At 36.5% G+C, this 26531-nt stretch overlaps 1 protein-coding gene across 1 annotated transcript; it reads right to left on the reverse strand.

The window, feature by feature from the left end:
* Positions 1-726: 726 nt before the first annotated feature.
* Positions 727-23063, reverse strand: LOC104881309 (telomerase reverse transcriptase). Its single transcript, XM_010661039.3, has 12 exons — positions 22546-23063; positions 20939-21016; positions 20351-20416; positions 20068-20236; positions 18977-19434; positions 17307-17421; positions 16835-16976; positions 8021-8159; positions 5749-7032; positions 2870-3441; positions 1660-1932; positions 727-1057 (listed from the first exon to the last, which is right to left on the reverse strand). Exons 1-12 carry the CDS (start codon positions 22843-22845, stop codon positions 784-786), a joined length of 3870 nt encoding a protein of 1289 aa, XP_010659341.1. The 5' UTR covers positions 22846-23063; the 3' UTR covers positions 727-783.
* Positions 23064-26531: the final 3468 nt, after the last annotated feature.

Here is a 26531-nt window from a genome sequence, read left to right on the forward strand (position 1 = left end):
GTTGGCAGATCAGAGGGTTGGCCGCATCCATCAACTCCCCTTGTGTTCGCCGTGGGCGCTTGGGTGAATGCACTATAAGGCTAGGGTATGCGCCTTTCCTACAAGCAATTGCTTTTAGGAGAGTTGGTAGCGTCTGAGGTCCTACAGGTACGATGATGATTATGATGATTATGATGATTTTGATGTTTTGGCATGGTGGAAAGCACAGGAGTGTCGGTTTCCTGTGCTTGCAGCCATGGCCCATGATGTACTAACAGTTCATGTGTCTACAGTTACACCAGAAGAAGTTTTTAGTAAAGGTGGACGGGTTTTGAACAAGGAGAAGAGCTCTTTGGAACCAGAACTTCTGGAAGCGATTATTTGCTTGAGGGACTGGTACCTGGCCAGGGAAAGGTTGCATGAACAAGACGAAAAAAACAAACTTGCATTGGATATGGAGAAGATGAGAATTGTACAAGAAGAAGACGAGGAAGAATAAATCACTTGTGATATACTCAACCTGCAGTGAAGCAATTCCTATGAAAGTAAATTTGTAGTATTTCAAACAAGAAAGCACATTTTTATTTTGAGCATGGTTAAGATGAGCAAAAGAATGAGACCTCTCACACCCTTAAAGTTTAAAGATGTTCACAAAAGCAGCCTATGGTGAGTGTTCTGTGTATTTTCTACTTTTCTGTGCTCTTTATAGCCCAGACCATACTCAAGTCTAGGTTTCCACTATAAGTGTTCAGCTGAGAAATGAAAATTTGCATATAAAATGAAGGAAATATGTTATGTAAAAATTCAGTACTTGATTTTCCAAAGTAAAGATGAATGTGAATCATCAACTGCATACTTGAGTTCAGGTGAAGCAGTCTCTGGTAATGGATGTGCCAATAACTTGGATTTCAGTAAAGAAAGCAACTCTTTATGGCGTGACTGTTTTCTCTTCAGTACTTGGATAAAAGCTTTCAATCCAAGCCATAGAACTTCTCCTTTTTTCAGTTGAAGAATTGGGTGGAAACTAGAATCGAGATCCATAGAACGCATCCTTCTCTTTATAAACGTGTGCATACGCCTAGAAATCAGAAAATGGTATAGGCAATGTGAATATGTGATGTTCAAAAATAGGATAAACAAAAAGAGTAAACAGAAGTTACAAGAATTTTACTGATCAAGGAACCAACCTTCATTTTGGTTGCTGGGAATCATATAGAAAGAAAATACAAGAAAATAATATTTGACCCTATCTTTGGTTGCTGAGGAATCATGGAAAAGAAAATACGAGAAAATAATATATGACCTTATATTTTTCTCTTATTATTATGTCTCCCAAGCACAAGAAACTTGACATTACTTTTCTATCCAAAAGACAAAACAACCCAACTCAAAAAATAAAATAAAATAAAAGGCCAAACAACAATACAAGATACTGCAAAGTCGAATTCTTTTTTTCTTGATCACCAGATAATAAGAGTGTAAGATTCAAAAGTTTGGTTCAGTTTTTGCTAAGATTATTGGATAAGCAACCCAACCGAGTTCTTTGAATGAGAAAGTGCATGAACTACAAAAGGCTAACAGATCACTTGATCAATACCCGAATTTTAGGAAAGACCGTGAAAGGAAAAATGCTCTTTCAATAGATCAGGGTCTGGTGACAGTAAGGAATTACATCCATACCTTAAAGCTTTTTCAATGATCTCCATATGGTATCCTGATTGAAGTTTGCATATGTTTGACAAGTTGCGGGTGTAGCAATGGAACTTCATTGCACTTAACAGAAAAGCTTGATAGATGTTTAATCTCACAGTAGCTGCTGAATTAATATTCGAGTCATAGAATAAGGGATGGCACCTAAGTTGCATATAATTAAACAGCCTTGCCTTCAATTGACGACCTGGTCTACCTTGCCAGCAGACAGTTAGCGTCGAACTTAAATGGCTATTAGCATACCTGTCAACCAAGATAAGGCGGCAGCTTTAAGGGAACTACAATAATGTCCTCTGATATATAAAAGTTACATCAAACTGATAGAATGAAAAGAAGTTTCATGTAGAAATCGATCAGATGTCAGTTAATTGAGGAACAAGAGAAAAGGATATCAATTAAATAGCACATATACATTTTTATACTTATTTTTAGAAATTGGAAAAAGGAGTCTTTCTCAATCGAAAATATCCCCTTCAACATTAAGTTTTATTACTATACAGCCATGTGTGTTGTAGTAGGTCATTAATAGAATATCTGATACTAAACTTAGTTAAGAACAGATTAAATTTGAACCCACTTGGAGTTGGAGGTCATATTACCATGACCTAGTATCTAAGTTTCTCAACTAGATTAATACCCCACCAGTGCAGAATAAGCTGCAAGGATTTTATCAGGGTGTCAACAACCAGAGAATAAGGAAAAAAAACTATAGAGAAGAGAAGAAATGCTTATGTTCTAGAAATTGTGTAATCCTTTTATGCAGTATTCAGTGAAGTGGATTTTAGGACTCTCACTTGCCACCTAATTATCACTGCACAAATACTGAGGCGAGAGCATATTGATGCCAAGTTTTCCTTGAACCAACTTTACCCACATAACATCCGAAGTTCCCTTAAACCAACACTTAGGATTCAAAATTCAATTTCCTTTCTTTTCCTCAGTTTTCTTAGAAAACAAAAGAGGGTTAATGAAGAAGTTTCACAGTAAGTGACTACTTTAAAAGTTGAATAGTTTTGTCAAAATGATCTGAACCAGTAACAAAATTCTTAGAATGAGAACAAACGTAGACGGGTTATCTACCAAAAACACCACTGTAAAGAAGCAAAACATAAGACTGGGGAAAATACATCTATCCCCTAAAGTAGCAGCATAATTAATCAAGACCATAAAAGAATATAACCTTGTGTAGTCTGCCTGAACTTCTAATGAACAACAGTTGATAAGTAAACCACTCCATCGAAGAAATGAGATACCATCTTCACCCACATATATTCTGTTTGATGAAAGCCTAGATATGTGGCCAATATCAAAATTCATACCGAACTTGCCCTCATTCATGTAGCAATTGTAATCACGGAATCCTCTCTGCAACCTGGAGAAGAAGCTAGCAGCCTGCTGCTTAGAGGTTGATAAAAAAAGGAAGTCATCAATGAACCTGAGAAGCATATATTTAGGGGATGATGTGATGACATTATTCTCACTGCTGCTCGGTGCATCAGATACATCCTGACAATTATCTTTTCCTGATACATAATCAGTTGCTGGTCCACAAGTTTTTTCAAGAAAAGGAAATATCACATTCCTGTCCATATGTCCATAGTAAAATGAGCAAAGCAAAGAAGACAGAACACTTCCTTGGGGGATACCGGAATTTTGCAAGTAAAATTTGTTGCCTAATTGCAGCACATTGCGCTTCACATGCTCATTCAGATTAAAATAAAGCTCTTTGCTCCCTATGGTCCTTCTCCGCACCTGAAATATAATAAATGAAGATAATCTTAAAGAATATATATCCCAGCCATGATCATTTCAGGATATAGAAAGAAGATTCAACTTGCAAAGGTTTCTATCATTGACCAGTAGGAGTTGTAATTCCTCACCCTTCTGGTTCAATTTTCTTTCATGGAACTTTCATAGACAAAGAGAGTCACTGAAATGATGGCAGGAGGGCCCTTGATCTATCAATAGAGGGATCATTTATTGCAATATACTGAAGATATAATTTATAGCTATAATTTTTTGACATAAAAGCGTGGGAAACTAGTTTCAGCTCAAACCAGAACAGAGGTGAAATTCAGGAACAGACACGATTGGTCCCATTGTAATACTATACTACTTTCAAAAACATCAAAGCTCAGATAACTACCACTGACAATGAAAATTCAAATTTAGAAAAGAAAAAAAAAAAGAAAGAAAGAAAGAAAAAGGAAGAAAGCTATGGGGTAATGCTTGCACAGGCATTATCCAATATGTCTATATGAAGGGAGTGGATGGGGGCTTCATGGAGGAGTGAGCTCAAGGCAAGCAAAGGAAGCTCATCGACTTTCCTTATTAATAATATAAGAATTATAATACAGTAAAAGGCATCAAAAGAATGATAAATAGAAAATAAATACAGAAATATATATTTTCTTACTCATGTTAGAAATATATGGATCAAAAACAAACACCACAATGTAATTTATAAAAATAAATGATAAAAAATAATAATAAAGGAAAAGGAGACAGAGAAAGTACATAGATATCCTGTATGGTTGTAATAAACTAGAATAGTCAAGAACTTGAGAAAGAAGAAAAAGAAGAAGAAAGGAGAAGAGGAGGATGCAGTACAGGCACTTATTTTTCATTAACAGCCAGGAAGAGAGGAAAAAGTCAGTTGTCTGCATACACTTTCAAAAAAGGAAGGAAAATTTGGTTACTGCCATGAATAATGGAGATTACCAGATGAGGGTGCTAGTTTTGTTTGTTCCTTCCCAACCTTTTCAGGTGGCTTTTTTTTTTTATCTATTGTTCCTTTATCATGTTTGGCATGGAAGGCACTAAGTTTAAGCAGCTTGTTGGTTCTGACATGCTAGTTGTTCAGAAAAAAATTGGAAGTCATCATTTTGAAAGAGTGTTTCATAACATACATGCGAATAAATGATTAACAATGATAGGGAAAATACAACTTTCAGTGTGTTTTTGTTTTGGTCATGGATTCAAGGAGAGGTAATTCCTTGTGGCTTGCTCTGTAAAATTTGGAGTGCCTTATCTTCTTCCTTGCCTCCCTTTCCATATTACATTGTTCATTTATAAAATGATAAAACTAAAAAATAAAAAATAAATAAATAAACAGAAATAAATAAATAAAAATAAAGTATTGTGGCAAGATATTTTTTAAGTTTTTTACATTATCATTAGCCATAGGTGTCCATTCCACGGGGTATAAGGTCATTACAATTATATGATGCAGCATATAAAAGCATGTGCTGCATCACATATGATGCATGCAACTTCCATTATAACTATTTGGTAAGGGCTACACTCTTTGGAATCAATGGTATTATCTTTTAGTGCTTTAAAACCTTCCTCTATCATCCCACCTCAAATCATGACTAAAGGCTTACTCACTGACCTCTTTTCAGAACCATGGCACCTCTTGAGCATCCAAATCTGGGTTAATACCAGAAAAAACATCTCTGAAAGAATAACACACACCATAGGAGCTCTCGCTAAGTATGCTTAGCAAACTCTCCATGACCAAAGCATGCCAACCCTTGATGTAAGCTATAGCGAATGGAGATTCACTTGTCTCTCCTCCAATCGATCTCACTCTAGTTATGCTTGTTTAGCTTACTTTATCTATGTGTTGTTAGTAATGTTTTTTATCTAATCAATAACAGGATGGCTTCCATCTATCTTCAATTACATAGACAATTTTTAGTTGGCATGGTTGAGTTTCATCACAGTTTCACTAACAAAAGTCCACAACCATGATTGGAACACAGAAATGTAAATGTACCCATCAGAAAAATCTGAAAAAACTTGAAGATGATCAAAGTTACAGCTCCAATTAAAACAGTATGTGGATGGAATGACAAAGACTACCATGTAAATTTAATTGGCCTATAAAGAATCATCAGCAATAGAAGATAATGCTTCAACTATGCCACAGATAAGATCTAGAGCTAAATTACCAAGATAATAGATATGAAAGCAGTAGTCATCAAGCTATTCAGTAACAATAAGAGAAGATTCACAAATATATACACAGAATCAATGACTATCAACAAAGAGTACCTGATTAACAAGGACACTATGCAATGAATGAGACAAGACAGAAGATGTGAACTCTGTAAGACCAGTGCCAATGTTTTGATCCACCAATATTTGATTCTCATACGCCCAAAGAGCTTTCCTTGTGCAGACAACTTGACAAGATTGCTTTAGAAGATATTTACCTTTCACTATGACATCTTTCATTACTTTGAGCAGCTTATCCTGATTGACAGAATCAAATGCTTTAGAAACATCAGAAACAACAATGAACACACTGGGCATGGTTGTTGACCCATTCTTCACACTTATCAGAAATGGGCATAACTTTCTGTAGACATCATTGTAGTCAAATATTGATGACCCTAACCTCTCTGGTTCTTTCATCTGTAAACCTTTTAGGACAGCATGTAAATCACGAAGAACAAAATTCACAGACTTGAAATGGTCAAATTTAACTCTTTCCAGATGGAGCTGTGCTTTTCTTTGCATTCCCAAAGATTGATCTTTCAAAGGGGAATCTTGCACTCGAAATTTTGATGATCCATTGAGATTGGCTAGTGCCCTTACTCCATTCTCTTTTGGACGAAATCTAAGCCTAGAAAAACCAAATGATCTATCACTTAAAATTTGTCCAACTGACACATCATCCAAGGAACGATAGCTCTGCTCTTTCAAGCAAGTGGTGGCACTGTTGGTCAGCTTCTCCCAAACTGATTTTTGATAATAAAACAGATCATTTTTCCCATGCTCACTTTCAGTGACATAAAAGTTGGCTTGCACCAGTGGCACCACAAGAGATGAGAAGAACCAAAAGATCCATCTTTCTAAAATTCTGTGCTTCATAATATAAATGGCATCATTCAATTCAGTACATCTTTTATCTATGTCCATACTCTTTCCTGTTGTGTATTCCAGTACATGATTACTCAGGTGGCAAGAAGAATGTTTATTTGAAAGCAAAGGAAACCTTGATATTTTTAATTTATGCATACATTGCTTCAGAGATAGTTTCTCAAATCTACGTAGCCAAACAAATTTTGAAATTTTCTTCCTTAAAATTCTCCAATTAGAAGGAGTTCCTAGCAAACGTGAAGGAACTATTCTCTTACAAACAGCTGAAATAAAAGATATCACCTGACTTTTTGAGCAATAAGATCTATTCAGTTCAAATTGATGACTAAGAACATTCAGAGTTTTCTTGAGATGTTTGGATTCATGAACATGAGATTTCTCGAGGGGCAGAACACTGTCCAGCTGAGCTATCGGTTCTCCTTTCTCAGATGATTTTATACCAGATTCATTTCCCTGAAAGAGAATACTCTAAAAACATTATATTTCTCACTCAAAATAAATGGAAAGTATGTCCACTTTCTATATTTAAAAGAAATATAAAACATAAACAGGGAACTGTTTGTTTCTACTTCCTTATGTTCTAGAAATATTGTTGTCAAGTTTTTAAAAATAAGGAGAAGTACAAACAACCATGTTTCAGAAAATTGTTCAAAATTTTGCTTGAAAATAAGAAACAGAAAATAGATGTGTATCCAAACAACTGCTAGAAGATATCTTATGAACCATGTGTTGCACTAGACAAAATAAGCAACTAATTAGTTATGAATCTTATGATGATATCACTTTTTCTGTCAAGATACAAAAAAGATTTTTATTTAAAAGAAAATTCCTATATATAATACAAAATTTGCACTTGAACAATTAACCAAATGACCAGATCTTTCTCTGTTAATTTGAGGAGCCTCTCACAAACACTTTATCAAATAAATGTTACTACAGCATTGCAAGATAAGAGGTTCAACTCATCAACTCATTGTAGAACTTTTATCAAGGTTCTAAAACTAAAAAAAATTCTGTAATACCAAGATCCTTTATTTCAAACTTTCAATATATACAAAATATTTGGTGTTTCAACAAAATTTTCAAGAAACTTCAAAGTTTTATTTCTACTTTAACCAGCACAGGTTAGAAGCAGCACCATAAAACCTTGAGTCGCAGGAAAACAGGGGAATGCCTTTAGTATAAATAATTTTTCTTCAATTCCAACAAAATTAGCAATTGCTCATTGCTAAATAACACTGGTGCTTCCAATGAAATTAACAATTGGTAGTTGCTATACAACACTGCTCTATAAGTGAGAATGCACATCCCACTGGCTTTCAGGTTAAATTGAACAAAACTCTTATAAAATATATGATTTTTTAAGTTCTCTAAGAAAAAAAAAGGGTTCTAAAACCCTGCTTCATCAACATATATAAAGTTTTTTCTTTGGGACACTAACCTCAGACATGAAGAGGGCATTTTCATTGGCATTTCTTCCTAAGGATGGAATAGCACAGTGCTTATCCAACAACCTTAAATGCCGGCAAGATTGAGTTTTGCGTATGAGAAGTGTAAGCAAACTAACAAGTGAATGATATCTGTGAGAACCAAAAAAGCAAGAAATTAAGACCCCAAAAAGAGAAGGAAATAATCAACTGGCTTAAGTACACAAAAAGGTGAAGCATATTGAATTGAAAAAAAAAAAAAAATTGATTAGGACAACAATTTGACAGATATAGCAAAAACTTAAATGAAACACTATGATGCCTTCAGAGTTTTTGTCAAAACCACAATAATTGTCAAGACAGTTACTAGTGCTCGCTCAGTTCTTCAACCACAAAAGTAAATAATGAATACAAAGGGAGGGTCTTTCTTGAGACTCAAACTACACATTTAGAGGCAAGGCTATAGCCGACAACTTTAACTGAAAACAGAATCTCTTTGAAAAGCAAAGTTAACCTAAAAGCGCAAAGATAGGGATTATATGGCAAGGACAGCACCTCTAAGGAGTCCAGCTGTAAATGCAAGGCTACCCATTTGAAGTGCAAGGCCAAAATTCAATTGTGTAAAGCTACGGTATCCATTTTTAAATTGCCTATAACATTTTGAAATACCATATTGCAGCATTTGAGTCTAGCAAGTCATAACACATCATATCATAACATTTAACTTCATCAAGACCCATATATCACTGCATTAGATTTCTCCAGGGAAAAAAGACATGTGGACAACACCTTCCAGGTCCATTTTGTCCTTCACTTACCCATTTGCTGTGACCTTCATCTCACAACTAATCTCTTCCTGCAGTATCATGAACATTTTTCATCATACACATTAAACCACGTCATTTGGTTTTGTTAATCCAGGCTACATTGTAACCTCCATTAATAATTTTGTACGCAAGTTCTCCCCTAATAATTGTATCATTAACTCTGAGAACATGTTTGTAACATGTGGTAAAGGTTTATACTTGAATTAATCACAGAGCTTCCACCCATATAGCATCCATTCTGCTATCACCATTACCATTATTTAAAGCCTTTTCTGAACTAGTTGTTGCAACTAGGAGTACCATCAAACAGGCACTTCAGTCCTTAACTACTTAACTTTTTTTCCATGCCGGCCCTACCACTAAATTTTCTGTCAATTCTGGCCTTACCTCTAACTTTCTGTCAATTACAACCTTAGTCCCTTAGAGAACCTCTGAAGAGCTTCAGTGTGATTCTTATGTGAGTGACACCAGCTCAAGTATGACTTGCCTTTTCTATTTATCTACAGGAGCTATGACATAGGTTTTCCATATAGAATTTTTTTTTTTTTTTTATAGATAAACGCACAATGATATATTAGATAAAGGGTGCTTGAAAGGCGACCCAAAGCATACAGGGAGTATACAAGCGTCACCTAAAAACAGGAAACAGAAGGGACAAGCACTCACCGGCCCTCAACAAGAGCCCAACCAGTCCACAAAGTTAAGGGGCCTACAACTATAGAAGATTTAGCCCAGGAAAAGAGATTACAAACAAATGAATTTTTCAATCTTTGTATCGACAGGACCTCATTATCAAAAACTATCATATTTCTTTCCTTCCAAACCTTCCAAAATAAGCAAAGAGGAGCTGCCCGCCAAACCTTTCTATGCTTCTTGTCCTTAAAAGAAGCATACCAACCTAAAAGACTGTCTCTAACCGTAAACGGAAGGACCCAATTAACACCAAATAAAGAAAACACGAGATCCCACAAAACCTTCGCCTTAGAATAATGAACAAGAATGTGATTTTCAGCACAACAGAAGGAACATCTATTAGCTAAAATCCAGCCCCTCCTTTTGAGTTGATCTTAAGTAAGAACCTTCCCCCATGAAGCTTCCCAAGCAAAAAAAACCCACCTTTGTAGGAACATACGGACTCCAAATAATGCTCCATGGAAACGGGACTGCACAGCTATGATCAAGAGAATTATAAAGGGACTTTACAGTGAAAATCTCATTTTTCGTCTCTTTCCACACCATCCTATCCTCCACATCAGCATTCAGCCTCTTTCCTTGAATGGTCGAAAGGAATCTCTCCACCTCCTCCACCTCCCAATCATTGAAAGGTCTAAGGAAGCGGGGAGTCCACCCTCCCTCTTCCCCCATTGAATCCCAACAGTCGGCTACCCACGCATCTTTAGAAACCACTAAATCAAACAAGGAGGGAAAGGCCTCACAAAGGGAAATGTTCCCGCACCAAATATCTTTCCAAAACCTCACTCTTTTGTCATCCCCCACCGAGAATGAAACATTGTTGAGCAGCAACAAACCTTCCTTACTGATTTCCTTCCAAAGCCCCACCCCATAGCCCTCCCTAACCCCGTGAGTACTCCACCCTCTTTTTTTCAACCCCAAACTTCGTACTAATTATAAGCTTCCAATAGGAATCCCTTTCAACCGCAAAACGCCAACTCCATTTGCACAAGAGGGCCCTATTGAGAGTAGAAAGATTTCTAATCCCCAATCCACCCTTCTTTTTATGAGAGCAAACAACAGCCCACTTTACAAGATGGGGCCTCTTCTCTAACTCTCCCCCTCCCAAAGAAAATCCCTTTGAATTTTCTCAAGTCTTAATTTAACCACTCTTGGCATACACAATAAAGACATAAGGTAGGTTGGCATGCTCGCCAAAGTGCTCAGAATGAGAGTGATTCTTCCACCCTTAGAAATGAACTACTCTTACACAAGGCAAGTCTCTTCCGCATCCTCTCTTCCACTCCGTCCCAAACCATCACCAACTTATGCGAAGCAGCCAAAGGGAGCCCCAAATAAGTGGAAGGGAGAGATCCTACTTTGCAGCCAAGCTCAGCAGCCAATAACTCAGCATTCTCCACTCTACCCACCAGCAAAATTTCACTTTTGTTCAAATTAATACACAGACCAGAAGTGGCTTCAAACCACAGTAATAACCAACTTAAAAAAGTCAATTGCTCTTGGGAATCCTTACAAAAGACCAACGTATCATCAGCGAACAGAAGGTGCGAAACTTGGATCCCAACGCCTTCCCTTCCCCTTATCCTGCAGCCTGATAGAAAACCCCCTCTCACTGCTCTGTTAATGAGGCTACTTCAAGCCTCCATTCCTAAAACAAAAAGGTAAGGGGAGAGGGGGTCTCCTTGCCTTAACCCCCTAGTGCTCCGAAAAAAACAAGGCAGTGGATATGCACCATCTAATCCACCCAGCCCATTTCTCCCCAAAACCCATTTTTTGCATCATTGACAGCAAAAAATCCCAATTAATACGATCATAGGCCTTCTCTAAATCCAATTTACACAATACCCCACTTTCCTTTCTTTTCAGCAAGGAGTCTATGACCTCATTGGCTATTAACGTAGCATCGAGAATTTGCCTACCTTCAACAAAGGCATTTTGGGTTGAAGACACCATCTTTCCCACTACTTTTTTCAATCTATTGGCTAAGACCTTTGCAAGCAGCTTGTAAAGACCTCTCACCAAACTGATGGGTCTAAAATCGCTCAAATCTTCAGCCCCACCCTTTTTTGGGATTAAAACTAGGAAGGTGGTGTTCAGGCTTCTGACGAATTTTCCCCTCTCAAAAAAATCTTTGAAAAAACCCATAATCTCATCTTTGACGAAATCCCAGCAGAATTGCAAGAATGCAAGGGAAAACTCATCCGGACCAGGGGCCTTATCCCCATTCAGTTCTGAAAGAGCCGAAGACACCTCTTCCACAGAAAACATCTCCTCCAACCTGGCTGCCTCCTCAACCCCAATACTGTCAAACTCAAGACTATTCAAACAAGGGCGCCAACCACTTGGATCCGATAAAAGATTCTGATAGGCCCTCACCACTCCCCTTTGAATATCATGATCTTCTGACAACCAGGTGCCATTGACTTTAATTTTTTTCAAGCAATTCCTCCTTTTGTTAGAATTTGCCATCTTGTGAAAAAATCCCGTGTTTTTATCGCCTTCCTTCAACCAAGTTTCTCTTGATTTTTGTCTCCACGAGGTCTCCTCCATAAGCGCCCATTTCTTGAAATCCTCCCTAGCCTCCTTTCTCGCCTCTAACTCCTACTTGTTTAAAACTCTTAGCCACTCCTGATTATCCCAATAAGACATTTTGTCCAAAGCCAACCTTTTGTTCACCCCCACTTTACCAAACACTTCCGAGTTCAAGTCCTTCAACTTAATTTTTAAAGCCTTTAATTTTTCTGTCATGATAAAACTATAAGACCCGCTATAGTTGAATCCTTGCCACCAGCCCTTTAACAGCTCCTTAAACCCCTCCCCCTTCAACCACATATTCTCAAATCGAAACGAAATTGGACCTCTCCTCACCGCACCCCCATCTAACAGAATTGGGAAGTGATCAGACACCGGTCTTGGGAGAGAACACTGGATCGCCCCACTGAAATGGTTCTCCCAATCCTCCGATATCAAAAAGCAATCCAGTCTAGACCTAGAAAGACCATTCATCCCTCCACTCCACGTGAACAGCCCCCCATGGAGAGGCAAATCTCTTAAAGCCAACTCCTCAATCACCTCAAAAAATCTTCTCATGGATTCAGTCAATCTTCTTTCTCTACTACGCTCGTTGGGAAATCTGACCACGTTAAAATCCCCACCAATACACCAAGGATCAGGCCACAACCCTCGAATGGCACCTAACTCTTCCCAAAACAACTCTCTGTACCGTTTCATGGTAGGTCCGTACACTCCCGTAAAAGTCCACAAGAAGCCATCCTCACAATTTTTAAAACAACACAAAATTGAGAAAAGACTCACCTCCATGCCTACTAACTCCAAAACTCTATTATCCCAAAACACTACCACCCCACCAGCAGCCCCCCTTGCACTCATAGCACCCCAGCCTAAGAATTTTCCCACTCCAAGACTGTGAACAATCCTCCTGGACATATCTTGAATTTTGGTCTCCTGTAGACACGCCAAATCCGCTCTTTGCGACCTGATCAAAGCCTTAATAACCTTCCTTTTAACCCTATCATTGGCCCCTCTTACATTCCAAGATAAAATCTTTATCTTCATCTAAGGTTAGAGATTCTATCCCCACCATCTCTAACCATAGATTTCTCCTTCCTCGCACCATTATAATTGATGGACCACTCCAATTTTTTCAATTCACAATCAAACTTAGTGGATCCCGAAATATCTTTCTTAATATTCTGCTCTCTTCTTCCCTTGGTCCTAGGAGCAGATTCAATATTTCGCCTTCAAAACCTTCTGTCGAAAAACCTAGGAACTTACTGAACCTCGCTAAGCAGCTACTGTCCCACCGACATCCTTTTCCTTCCAAATCCTGTAACAAATCCTCAAACTCACCCCCCCCGCCCCTCCTTCACCACCTGAGGATTTCTCCCCCTCGGTGCCTAACTCCCCATTGCTGCCATCTACCAAAATAATGCTCAGAGGAAGTTGCTCCTCTCCCTCAATCACAGAGACCAAACCAGACAAGGTCCCCTCCTTCGCCCCAGCCCAATCAAACCCAGAAGAAAGAGTAGAAGAAGAGAGCTCCCGACCCCCCACAGAAAGCAAAGAATTTTCGACATACCTGGAAGCTTCAACGCGCAGCGCTTCGTCAGTCATCGACCCTCTTTTCACCACAGCAGAGACTTTCGTCGGCATCGCAACTCTTGTCATGCCGACAATAGGATCATCGTCTCCATTTACGCCTCTCTCCATGCTTATCGTTTGTGCCCTAAGACGAGAGGCCGAAGGTTCTTCCCCTAAGACAAGAGGGTCGACGTCTCCATTTACGCCTCTCTCCATGCTTAACGTTTGTACCCTAGGACAAAAGGCCGAGCGTCCTTCCCCAATTAAAACCCCTCCATCCATTGCGTCAAGGCCTTCAAGCCTAAGGCCCACGCCCTTCTCCCCTTCTCTGCAGCCTTTCACGACATAAGAGTCAATGGGCCTGGAGTCTTGGCCCAGACCCTCTTAGATTTCTTTAAATGGGCCCTGGATCTCCCCACTTTCTTTAAAAGGGCCCTGAGTCACCCCATTAACTAACCCGTTAAGCCCAAAACAAGGGCCTTTTAGCCCAAAAACAGAGTCGTCCATCCTTTTAAAAGAAAACTCCTTACCCCCTTTCACACGTCCATCAACAGTACCTACCCTACACTCCACTGCAGTCCCTACATCAGAGATCACAACAGGAGGGAAGGAAGGAACACCTTCAGAAGATGACACGTCAAGCACTCCCTGCTGCAACCTCAACTGCTCCACCTTCTCCCTTTGACTTCCACAGCAAAGAACACGTGATGTTCCACCAACTGCCCCTCCTTCACCACCCGAGGATTTCTCCCCCTCGATGCCTAACTCCCCATTGTTGCCATCTGCCAGAATAATGCTCAGAGGAAGCTGCTCCTCTCCCTTAATCACAGAGACCAAACCAGACAAGGCCCCCTCCTTCGCCCCAACCCAATCAAACCCAGAAGAAAGAGTAGAAGAAGAGAGCTCCCGACCCCCCACAGAAAGCGAAGAATTTTCAACATACCTGGAAGCTTCAACGCGCAGCGCTTCGTCAGTTATCGACCCTTTTTTCACCACCGCAGAGACTTTTGTCGGCATCGCAACTCTTGTCATGCCAACAATAGGATCATCGTCTCCATTTACGCCTCTCTCCATGCTTATCATTTGTGCCCTAAGACGAGAGGCCGAAGATTCTTCCCCTAAGACAAGAGGGTCGGCGTCTCCATTTACGCTTCTCTCCATGCTTAACGTTTGTGCCCTAGGACGAGAGGCCGAGGGTCCTTCCCCAATTAAAACCCCTCCATCCATTGCGTCAAGGCCTTCAAGCCCAAGGCCCACACCCTTCTCTCCTTCTCTACAGCCCTTCACGACATAAGAGTCAATGGGCCTGGAGTCTTAGCCCAGACCCTCTTAGATTTCTTTAAATGGGCCTTGGATCTCCCCACTTTCTTTAAAAGGTCCCTAAGTCACCTCATTAACTAACCCGTTAAGCCCAAAACAAGGGCCTTTTAGCCAAAAAACAGAGTCATCCATCCTTTTAAAAGAAAACTCCTTACCCCCTTTCACACGTCCATCAACAGTACCTACCTACCCTCCACTGCAGTCCCTACATCAGAGATCACAACAGGAGGGAAGGAAGGAACACTTTCAGAAGATGACACGTCAAGCACTCCCTGTTGCAACCTCAACTGCTCCACCTTCTCCCTTTGACTTCCACAGCAAAGAACACATGATGTTCCACCAACTTCTTCTCCCTCCCTTGAGCCACCGCCACCCCCCTCCCGCCGAAGCTTCCTGCCGGCACCACCTGCGTGAACCAAGGAGAGGACTCCCACCAAAGTTGAAGGAAATAACATCCCGACCCCACAACAATGTGGGCAGTGCTGGGAAACTCCCTATCCACGCACTTCACAAGGATCCAAGCCCACTGCAACTCAAACGAAGAAAACGAGTTTTCATCCGCTGCTACAAATCCTCCACACCCATCACCAATTCTTTTAAACACCTTCGTGCTCCAAATGAAGGGGAAGCCTAACCACCCTTACCCAAACTTCGTTAGCACTGGAATCCTTGCAAAGACACCCCACCTCAGGGTTCCATCTATCCAAAATAATAACATTCTCCTTAATGTTTCTTAAGCCTCTGGCTAAAACACGTTCAGCCTCACTTGATGACTCGAAATCAAACAGCAAGAAACCTCTGCCTATCACAGCAATCCTCAGATTCCCCTTTAAAGCCCAATGTCGCGGCGCCCAACTCCTTACGTACTCCAACTCAAGAAAAAGAGCTGAGTTAAGACCCCACCAACCTACTAGACATTGTCTCAACTGATCTAACTTTCCACGCACTTCTCTTTCCCCCACTTCTAACCAAACTAACTGGCCTACCCTTCCCGGGCTTGTCTTAACAGCATCTGCATATGAATTTCAGCTCCATCCCTTTCTCCCTCCACTGGACCTTCGAGCCCCCTTTCGCCCTCAACAAATCCTCCAGCCCTTTGGAAACCTGTAAGCCACCTGATGGGGCCACACCAAGACCTCTCAACCTCACAGCCAATGAGTTCCAACCAAAAGACTGTCCCTTCCCCTCTGGAAAAATAATGCTATACTTTTTTTATTCAATATCACAAACTGAGCAGAGGATGAACCTTTCTGCCTCATTCAAGCGACGCTCCAACCTATACTTCCTATTCCCCTCCTCCCAGCCAATAGCCCAATCTTGATTATTAACCTCTCCACAACAAGCTTCTACTCCATCCAATAAGCATCGTAAACTAGCCTCCCCGAATCTAATCCAAGAGGAGACACCTTTGCTTCTCTCCCAAATGCAGACTTTCAGCTTTCCTCCCAACTCCTCAACCAAAATCTCGAAGGATTTGGATTCCACCACAAAACAACTTCTTCCTCCCCTGGCAACACCAGCTTCACCCCATGCTCTCATCTCTCTCCACCACAACTAGAAAGTCCATAAAATGATGCCTAACCAAAGGGGGGCTGATCATATGTACACCAGGGGTATAGAAAAGATACCAAGGAAAGGAGAAACCACACACCCACAGAAAACAGCAAAGGTTTTCCATATAGAATATATTAAAGCCTTTGACTAAATATCCCACCATAGTTAGTAAATAAGATTCAAGAAACCAAATGAAACTATATATGCATGTTAGCCTCAGAAATTATAGAAGCCACAAAATCCAGAATATATTCTGCAACACAATCACCATATGGTAGCTTAAATTAAAGGGTATATTTGCAGCAGTATTCTCATATCCAGTGCACCACTTACAGGCAAGCAGATCCAATGAGACAAGAAGCAGTATTGTGAAAACATTGCTTTGACTCAGTTACATTCCCATCGGATAAGCCTAAGATATCCCTTAGAAGAACGTTTGCACCAGAAAAATTGGGCTTCAAGGAATTTAGTATGTCTGAAAATATTAAGGAGCTATATAAATTTTTCTCCAAAAACATCAAGTGAAACAAGACTTAAGAACATCACAGTTTGGAAGTCATCATAGTACTTGAACAAAAAATCGAAAACATTATATAAAATGCAAAAGCAGGCAATTGCACTCTTACATGGGTATACAAAATGGAAAATGCTAAAAACCATAAAAATTGTAATCTCTACCAAAATGCTTTTCACTAATATAAGGAACCGTGCAGTAAGAAAAAAATCATTATAATGCCAAGCATGTTTAATATGAGAAAAGAACACATGTAAAGTGAAATATACTAAAATAAGAAGAATAGGATACGTTTTCTTGGAATAACCGACAAAGAATGCTCCAATTTGTGGAACATAGATTTCCTGTCAATATAAGCCCCAGGGGAGACTTTTGGGGAAGCTTGCAACAGCAAACAACAGGAACACTGCTATTGCAACTGTTAGATAGACCAAATCTAAAAACCATAAACACAAAAGAAAAACAAAGAAACTGGAGAAGCAATATAGGATGCCATTCACAATGTTGATGGAGGTTTAAATTTTTGCTAAAGATTCTGGTATTTAATGGTAAGAAACAAATTATGTATGAGATGAGAAAATGCCAACTAAACATTAATCCTTTTTATAGTTATCAAATATTACAGAACTCAAGCCACTTTTGTATGACATCAGAATATCGGATATGTTTCAAGACATCCCAAATGATTGAATATTATTTTCTGCAGATAACTTTTAGAAACTTCTGCAAGATGTGACACATATTCACAAGCCTCTTCTGCCATTCCTTCTACAACTATCACAGCCCTTCTTCTTATTATCCTGGGATCTTAAGACGATATTATCAGAAATGAAGGCTATATAAGAAAGCAGAACAAACAAGATACAGAAGGCTGCATCTGAATTGGCAAGGCTTGAAGACTAGATGGATCTTTTTAGACCATTTAAGCCACAAATCAAGAATTTATAGATCATGTGAGAACATCTCCCCTAGTCTATGGAGAAAAATGCTTCTCTCCCTCTCTTTTTCTTCTATTAGCATACTTTAACTTTATTTATCACTTAATTTATGATTTAAATTAATTATCATTGAATGACAATTGAAACCATCCCAATGTCAAGCAGTATCTATTTCCTGCTCTCATCAGTTATTCCATGCCTGCTACATGTTTAGGATCAGTTATTAGGTGACAGAGGTAAACAAAATGGATGGTGAAGTGCCCTAATTATTAAGGAAGGATTAGTTTGAGAGAAGCAAGGAGTGGAGTAATGGCAGAGGCACTAGGGATCAAAATCTCAGAGCATATGTGATTGCCACATAGAGAGTAATGATGGTGGGATTAACTGTCTCAACCCTTGGATCATGGCTTATTAATAAGGGTAAAACCTCTTCCCATTCAAAACTCCTGAAGTAAGATTGACATCCATCATGTGCAACTAGGTCTAGTCATCCACCTCAAAAATCTTTAAAGCCTAGCTGGCAATGCAGGACCCTTGAACCATTCCAAGTACTAGGCATGGATGGCTAATCCCACAGCAAAGAAGCAGAAGTTCCAATTCTGTCTTGGACTGTAGCCCCAATGTCAAGGCACTCAGCCTTGGGCAGCTTTGAGGAGTCCTCAAAGAATTCCCATGCAGCTACACAAGTTGGACTTCCTATTAATAGGCATCTGAGTGAATCTTAGGCATGTACCCATGTGGTTAGGCATTTGTTTTGTGCTGCCTCAGAAACCAGCAATTGCCTGCGAATAGGTCAATGAGACATATATCAAGGAATATCCTGTCCACGTGTCATCCTCTAGGTGTTCCATGTGATAGTAATAAGGAACCTCAACACAAGATAAAGTGGTCGTGTGTGTATGGGTTGTGCAACAAATAGAACCAATAAGTTCATTTTACACCATGAAACACTTAAAACCTGCCTACTGTTTCAAAGTGGACTTGAAGTTGACAGTGTTTCATAGGTTCATGGAAGGGAAAGACCTTTTCATGGTGAGGACTTAAGTCGGCACTAGAGCCTTGTTGAAGCCTTCCATGTAAGCTTTCTTTTTTGGAAGGAATTGTTGTATAAGGGCCCAGGATGTCATTGCCTTGAAATTTCAATTGACTGCACTTTCTGGCCTGCTGGTAGTTGGATGGTCTTAAACGCTTCCTATGCTGCACTGAAATCTGACTTGTAATTTGCTGACATTCCCCAAGTGGAGCTCCTTTCCTATTAGCGATTCCAAGACTTGTGGTTTGCATAGTTTCTTCACATGAACTCGTACAAACACACTTTTTCCCCCAAGGTTCACTAAATTTTCTTAAGCAATTCCCACCATTACAGCCAACACAACTAACAAAACTTACAGGACCACCACGATTGAAAGAACTGGTTAGTTGCTGTTCCTCTGATGTAGAGTTAACAGCACCATCATTCCTTTCCATCTTCTTTTGAGGACCTGAGAAAAAAATTTGAATAAATCAATCACCAGTCACCCCTCTGTCAAAGACCTAATGGTATAGTATCCTATTACTCTTCCAGAATTAATATGTTACAGACTACCAAAAAAATGGCATTCATAAAGACATAGAGCCACAAATCAATAATAAAATACGGACAGCAAAAGTACAAGGACATAATTCCATTAAAATATACATATGAAATAACCATCAATGACAGTCTAAGAAGGAACCATACCAAAGATGATAGAGAGAGAATCTCGTGGAAAAAATTAAAACACCTCAGAATTATGCAGTTATGATCTATCACATAGTTGATATTCATGATGAATCTTCTATCTTGTTAAGAGATTAGCAAAGTGATAGCATAATAAAAAAATTTAGCCTCCCTAGTGAGGGACCTTTTGTCTTCAAAATTTCTTTAGACTTCATGGAGATCATGTGATCCATATTAGCCCCCTGCCAATAACATAATTGATTGTTTTCTTAATTTTATGCTCTACAGAAAATAAATCAAAATAATCATACGCATATTTATGTACCGTCTTTTCCTCAAGAAAAAGAAGTAAATATGATGACCTAAAACATGACAACAAAATTCCAATAAAAAGATAATCACATATCTTGATTACCAAGATCAGTGAGTGAAGGCTTTTGATGTTTCGAGTCTGATATATGTTTTGACAACCCAATGCATAAATCACTGATAGGAGGACCTGCCACCTGACAGTGCATCTTATGAGGAAGAGGCAGAAATATTGAAGTATGCTTTAGTAAGTAAACCATGATATCATCCCCAACCTGCACAATATAAAATGTGGATGCTGACTTACTTTTTTATATAGGGGTATACAAAAAAGAACACATAATCTGACATTGTTGAAGCAAATAATACAAAGAGTAACCATAACTTACCCTTTCCAAGAGAAGACCCCAGGCTGAAGAAGTCAGAAGCTCTACAATGGAGCTCAAGTTGTTACACTGTCAGAAATAGATGAAGCTTTTGATAAACAAAAATAATAAAGATATCAAGTATCAACAGATCATCAACCTACAAAGGATAACCCAAATTTAAGAATCATTACTATTGGCATGTTACTTATAAACCTTCTACCCTTGAGTACCCCATACTGAAGGTTACAGAAGATCACTTGATGGATTCCATCCTTTTAAGGAAGCACAAGAAATACACATTTGCTTGGAAATAATCAAGTATTCCACTCTTAAAAATGGAAATTTCTTTCAATAAAGTTAATGATTACAAATTAATATTTATATGAAATAAGTTCCGATTAAAAATTACATATTGTTGGCATAAATGATATGCAAGTTCCATTTGGTGAAGTGGAAATCCTTTACTGTCGCATACAGAAGAAGTCTGGACATTAGAAACAGGCAACCCGAAAACAAATTGATAAGCTTGCATAATGTCGGTGATTGAGACTTAATGATGATAGCAACAGAATAAGACAAATATGAAGTTTGTAGAATTTGGATACTTGCCTTACTATACCCACCACATAATACATTGGAAGACCCTGGTTGCTCACACATGATCATTTCAATGGTCTTTCTGACAATCTGAAAACATTACAAGTAGTACAGTGACATGCTAGTCTTACGGAAAAGCTCATCCGATAGCATCAAACACACAAATTGATGATACATTTATTGAGTAAAATGCATTGATTAATTGACAGGAAGCATGAATTTGCCTCTGAAGTACAACTTGAGATGGTTTAGACCCATCCTTTTAGCAAGAATCACAGACTGTGGTCCAGCAAAGATGTATTCTGTCAAATTAAGCATTTCTAATCACTCAGTAGAAGGGTAAAATAATGAAAGGGAGTTCTTTATATGGATATAATTACTAAAAAGGCCCTTCCTGGTGGAATAAGATAACATTTGAAGTCACCATCCTCAGTTGTATCTGGTAACTCAAAACTGTACAGGAACTCATAAAACATTAATCCTCCATTTGGCTGTTGAGCAAACTATGAGAGATGGAACAAAATAGAAAAAGGTTTTCAATGCATACAAATTTGTCATCTATTTTGGTTTGCAAAAAACTTTAAAACCCATCTCAAACAAGCCTTATAGATGCATTGACACCGGGTTCTTGTTATCTATGGTTCTTGTTATCTATGGTTCCAAATAGCACAAGTGCAGAGATTTAAATTTGACTTCCCTCCCATATCCATAATTTCTCAGCAACCAAACACAGCCTAGATACGTTCGTACAGATTTGAGATAGAATTGGGAAAACAATTCATCCTTAGGCCCCATTTGGTTGCCAATAACACAAAGAACAAAAGAAATCAAAATTGTGATCAGCATGGCTTACTTGTGTTTGATTAGAAACACTTTCATTTTCAGACCTGAAAACAATAAATATGTGCAATACAAAAAATAATATTCCATTGTTTTCAGAAAATAATTCATTTTTGGAAATGATAGCCAACCCAGTTTTTTTGAAGACTAGTCACAAAACATGGTCTACGTGATTCCCATTTCTCCTGTTTTTGAGAACATAAGTCAGCATTTTCTCAGGAAACAGACAAATCATAACCTCAACCATACTATGTAGCCTTTTTTGGCCTAATCCTACAAATATACATTGCTACACTTTTCATATCCATTATTTCATACACACACGCACACCTATAGACATTTACTTTTATCAATTATCATACCTTTTGAAAACAGAGAAAAAAAAAAAAAAAAACTTCATTTACCTTCCATTTGAACCTCCAAAAATTCTCAAATAATTCCTGATGAACTCAACATGCAAAATATGAAACAAATTAAATATAAGGAAAATTGTTCAGACATCCTGCATTTTCAAATTCTTCAGTCTCCAGGTAAAAGACCAATAAAAATTTATTGAGCTCATTCCACAATTTTTAGTTCCCTCCATTTTTCCTTTTTCCTTTCCTTTCCACTTCCTATTATCCAAACGGACCCTGAGGCCATCAAACAGACCTATACATTTCAACTTTCATCTAGAATCACATACATTCGTTCACACTTTCATATACATGCATAAGTATATTATTCATGTAAATAGATAAATGTAGAGAAAAGCAATGATTGTTGAGATCTTGACGGACCTGTAGCTGAGACCACCGGCGATCAAGATAAATGGTGGACAGCGGAGGCGCATTGTAAGAGACGACAACGAAGCACTCGCTCAGAAGCTTGCGATAGTCACAGGGGTCTTGCGGACGGAGAAGGTACGAGTCGGCGTCTCCGCCGATGCAACCGAGGCAGCGCCGCCCATTGCAACCGCAATGCGGCAGAGGAGGAATCAGAGAGACGATCGTGTCGGCGAGCGTACGAGCGCGGTGGCGGAAGAGCCGCCACAGAATCTCCGGGACTCGCCTTTTCCTCCTCTTCCGATTCTTCGCCATCGCGGGAGAGAGTGAGCGTGGTGGTGAAAGTCGAAGCGTTTCAAATGGAAGAGTAAAGCGGGCATGTTTGTTTCATGTTTTATTATCATTTGAAAAACTGCTTTGGGCAAATTTTGCCACGTGGCAGTTTTTATTTGATCAAAAATATTCACCCAAATCGTCCTCTCCTTACAGAGGGTTCCGGAGGGATCTTGTTGCTGCCATTACCAGCGGGTGGTAGGCTGGTAGCTGAATTGGAGCTTCAAGGATCCTATTTTATTTGAAAAATAAAAAATTGTTTTTGAAAATAATTAGCAAATATACCTATAGTGTTTTTAAAAAACATTTTGATAGTTTATGCCTTATAATATTATAGTAGTTGAACTTGATCTTACTATCAACATAATATATTTATGTTATTTTATGTTTATATTTAATTTATGAAATAAATAAAAATATACATAAAATATATATTTTTGAGCTCAAATTTTTAAACAATCAAAATAAAATAAAAAATATACTATCCAAATATATTCCAGAACCAATTCCTATTTTATTTAAAAAATAAAAGATTGTTTTTGAAAATAATTAGCAAATAAACCTATAGTGTTTTTAAAAAACATCTTTTATTGTTTTTATTTATTTTTTTGAAATCTATTTTCAAAAATAATTATATAAATATATAAAATGATTAAAATATATTTAAAAACATAAATAAAAAAACAAGTTAAAAGGTCATTATTGTTTTTACAAAACACTATAAAATAATTTTTAAAAACTATTTTTTAGAACTGTTTTAAAAAAACATTACCAAATAAGATCATAATATTTTAAATTTTTTTCATTTGATTCAAATGTTATTTTCATTGTTAAATTTGAATACAACAAATTAGAGAATAACTTTTGAATAGGGGTGGCTTAAAAAAATAAAAATGAACCGAATCTAATCCAATGAATGTGGGGTGGCTAAAAAATTAAAAATAAACCGAATATTAAACTGACTTTTTCAAAATTATTTTAAATTTTATCAGGTTGATTAAAAAGAAAAAGGAAAAAGGAAACCAAAAGTTTCTATTGTTTTAAATGATTGGAAATGCAGTTGATTATACACTTTTTCTTTATAATTGCTAGCCAATGGTCATTTGCCAAACTCCCCTACCTTTTGTTTTTCATTTTTAGACCTTTTTACTTTTACTTTTGAGCATGATGCTATCATTAGTATAAATAAATCTACTTATGAGTCAAATCAAATTTAAAGTGTAATTAAGAGTGTATTTTAGGGTATTTTTACTTGGATTGTTTATAATGAAAGTGTTTTAGATTATTATTCTTTCATGTTTTTATCTTAAAATATTTTTAATATTTTTTTAATATTTTTAAATATGTTTTAAAAATAATTTTATATTTGGTGCTTTATTTTCAATTATTCTATATATTTGTATAATTATTTTTTAAAACAACTATAAAAAAATAAGTGAAAACAATGAAAAATAATAAAAAGATGTTATTTGAAAACATCACATTTTTTATTTTTAAGAATATAAAGCAAAAAACATTTTTTCGTATTTTTTTGTTTTGCATAACAAAAACTCATTATTGAAAACAGTTATTAAACAGAACCTTAATTTTTAAATAAATAAAAAACACTTTTTAGGTCATAATCATTTTCCAAAATCACTACCAAGCATATTCTAAGAGTATTTAATTCAAGATGCTTTTAATGAAAATACTTATTTTACAAATGTTTTTTTAGGTGATTCATTATAAGTAATTTTTCAACTTTTTAAAAGTATTTTTCTAAATTTTATCAAACTCATCATTTTTCTTCAAAAACGTTTTTAGTTATAAGTGTTTTCTAAAGTATCGGCAAACTAATTCTTAAAATGGGTTTGATAGTCTTTCTATTCCAAATGTTTTTTCAAAAAGAAAAATTTTAAACTTTTTAAATTCTAAATTTTATCAAACATGTTTAAAAAAAATGTTTATATATTAAAGGAAACTCTCAATCAAACCAAATAAATTCTAAATCAAATTATTTTAAATTAATAATTAAATCAAATCTAATATATCATAATTTAATTAAAAAATAAATAAATCAGGTTGGTTTTCAAGATGGTTAAAAACCCTTATTTTTTAAATTTTCAACCCTTATTTTTTAAATTTTCAATTGAATCATCAAATCTAGTGTTTGAAATTAACCTATCATTAATAAATTAAGACTATATTTGGTTTCAAAGAGTACTAAGGCAAAAAAAAATTACTAAGATGATTTTCTCATATTTGGTTTCCTCATGTGTTTAGTTATGGAAAAATGTAAGAAAAATAAAATAAAGAGGAAAAGTAAAAAAAAAAAAAAAAGTTTAAACTCAATAAATTATTTTTATATTATTCTTCAAACTCATTTTACTTATTTTCATCTCTTATATAAAGATTAAAATAATTTAAAAATATATAAAAATTTGACAAATTTTAATTATATTTTATTTTATTGGAAAAAAAGAATTTAACATTTTTTCCCTTTCTTATTACTTCTCCAAAATAAGAGTTTATGAAAAAAAATCAAATATAATTAAAATTAATTAAAAAATTATATATTTTAGAATAATTTAATTTTTATATAATAAAAAAATAAGTTAAAAAATTTTTAAAAAATAATGTATTAAATTTGATTTGATTTTTTATTTTCTTTAATTTCTTTTTCCTTCTATTTTTATTTTATTTTATTTCCCACCATTTTTCCTCGAATTTTCCTAGCCTACGGGAAAAAAACAAGTAGGGGAACCCTTGCCTCCACCATCACCCAACCAATTTAATTTTTAAACATGGGGAATCCACTGCACATAATAATTCCAAAAAAAATTGCGTGGAGCCCGCGTCCTTATCCACCCTTTATTAAGTTATCCGCTTTGCTTTTCGGTGTCCGCCACCATCTTTTTCAACGCGTGGTTTTGAGAGTAGACAGCCTCGGAAACTTCATCCTCATCCTGCAAGAAATAAGATAAAAATATTTAATAATTTATATTATTTTAAATATTTTAATTAAAAATATCCATAATTTAATAGTATTAAAGTCTAGAGGCTGTCATTATCTTCTAATAAAATATGATAAATAATATTAAATATAATATAAATATAAATTCAAATATTTTTTTATTCATACATAATTATGGGATCATGCCCAAATATTTTTTCGATTATGATGTCGAGATCGTACACTTTTTTCGATTTTCTATTTATATTAATTTTGCAACAAATTGGAATTAATATTTTTAATTAATAAATAAAATATTATTACATAAAATAATATAAATTATAAATATTATATAAATATTAAATCGAGTTAAGTTAGCTCAAGTTTAATCTAAATAAAGTTCAACACTAAAAAATTTAACTTAACCAAAATTCAACTTAGGTATTAATACTTGCTCATGTTTCATTTTAGAGTTTTGCTGTTTAAAATCTCATTTGGTGTTTGAAAAAAATATGATGATGCTATTTACTACAAAAAAAAAAAAAAAATTAATCATTTATAAGATGGTGATGATTGGATGATATAAAATATATATTAAAATATAATATTTTAGAAAAATACTATCATATTAAATATAAATGGTGTTAAATTTATGATTAAAATATTTAAGAAGATGTTTAATAAATCAATTTAATGACTTAAAAGACTTAATTTTATATTAATTTTAATTTTTTAA

This window comes from Vitis vinifera, chromosome 13 (assembly GCF_030704535.1).
Source record: "Vitis vinifera cultivar Pinot Noir 40024 chromosome 13, ASM3070453v1".
In the NCBI taxonomy this organism is placed as follows: domain Eukaryota; kingdom Viridiplantae; phylum Streptophyta; class Magnoliopsida; order Vitales; family Vitaceae; genus Vitis; species Vitis vinifera.

Coding starts and splice junctions, on each gene's coding strand:
- LOC104881309 (XM_010661039.3), bottom strand. CDS start 22,845: ATGGCGAAGAATCGGAAGAGGAGGAAAAGGCGAGTCCCGGAGATTCTG. Junction 21,017..22,545: donor GCCGGTGGTCTCAGCTACAG/GTCCGTCAAGAT, acceptor TAATGTTTTCAG/ATTGTCAGAAAGACCATTGA. Junction 17,422..18,976: donor TAAGTCCTCACCATGAAAAG/GTCTTTCCCTTC, acceptor TTGCAATAGCAG/TGTTCCTGTTGTTTGCTGTT.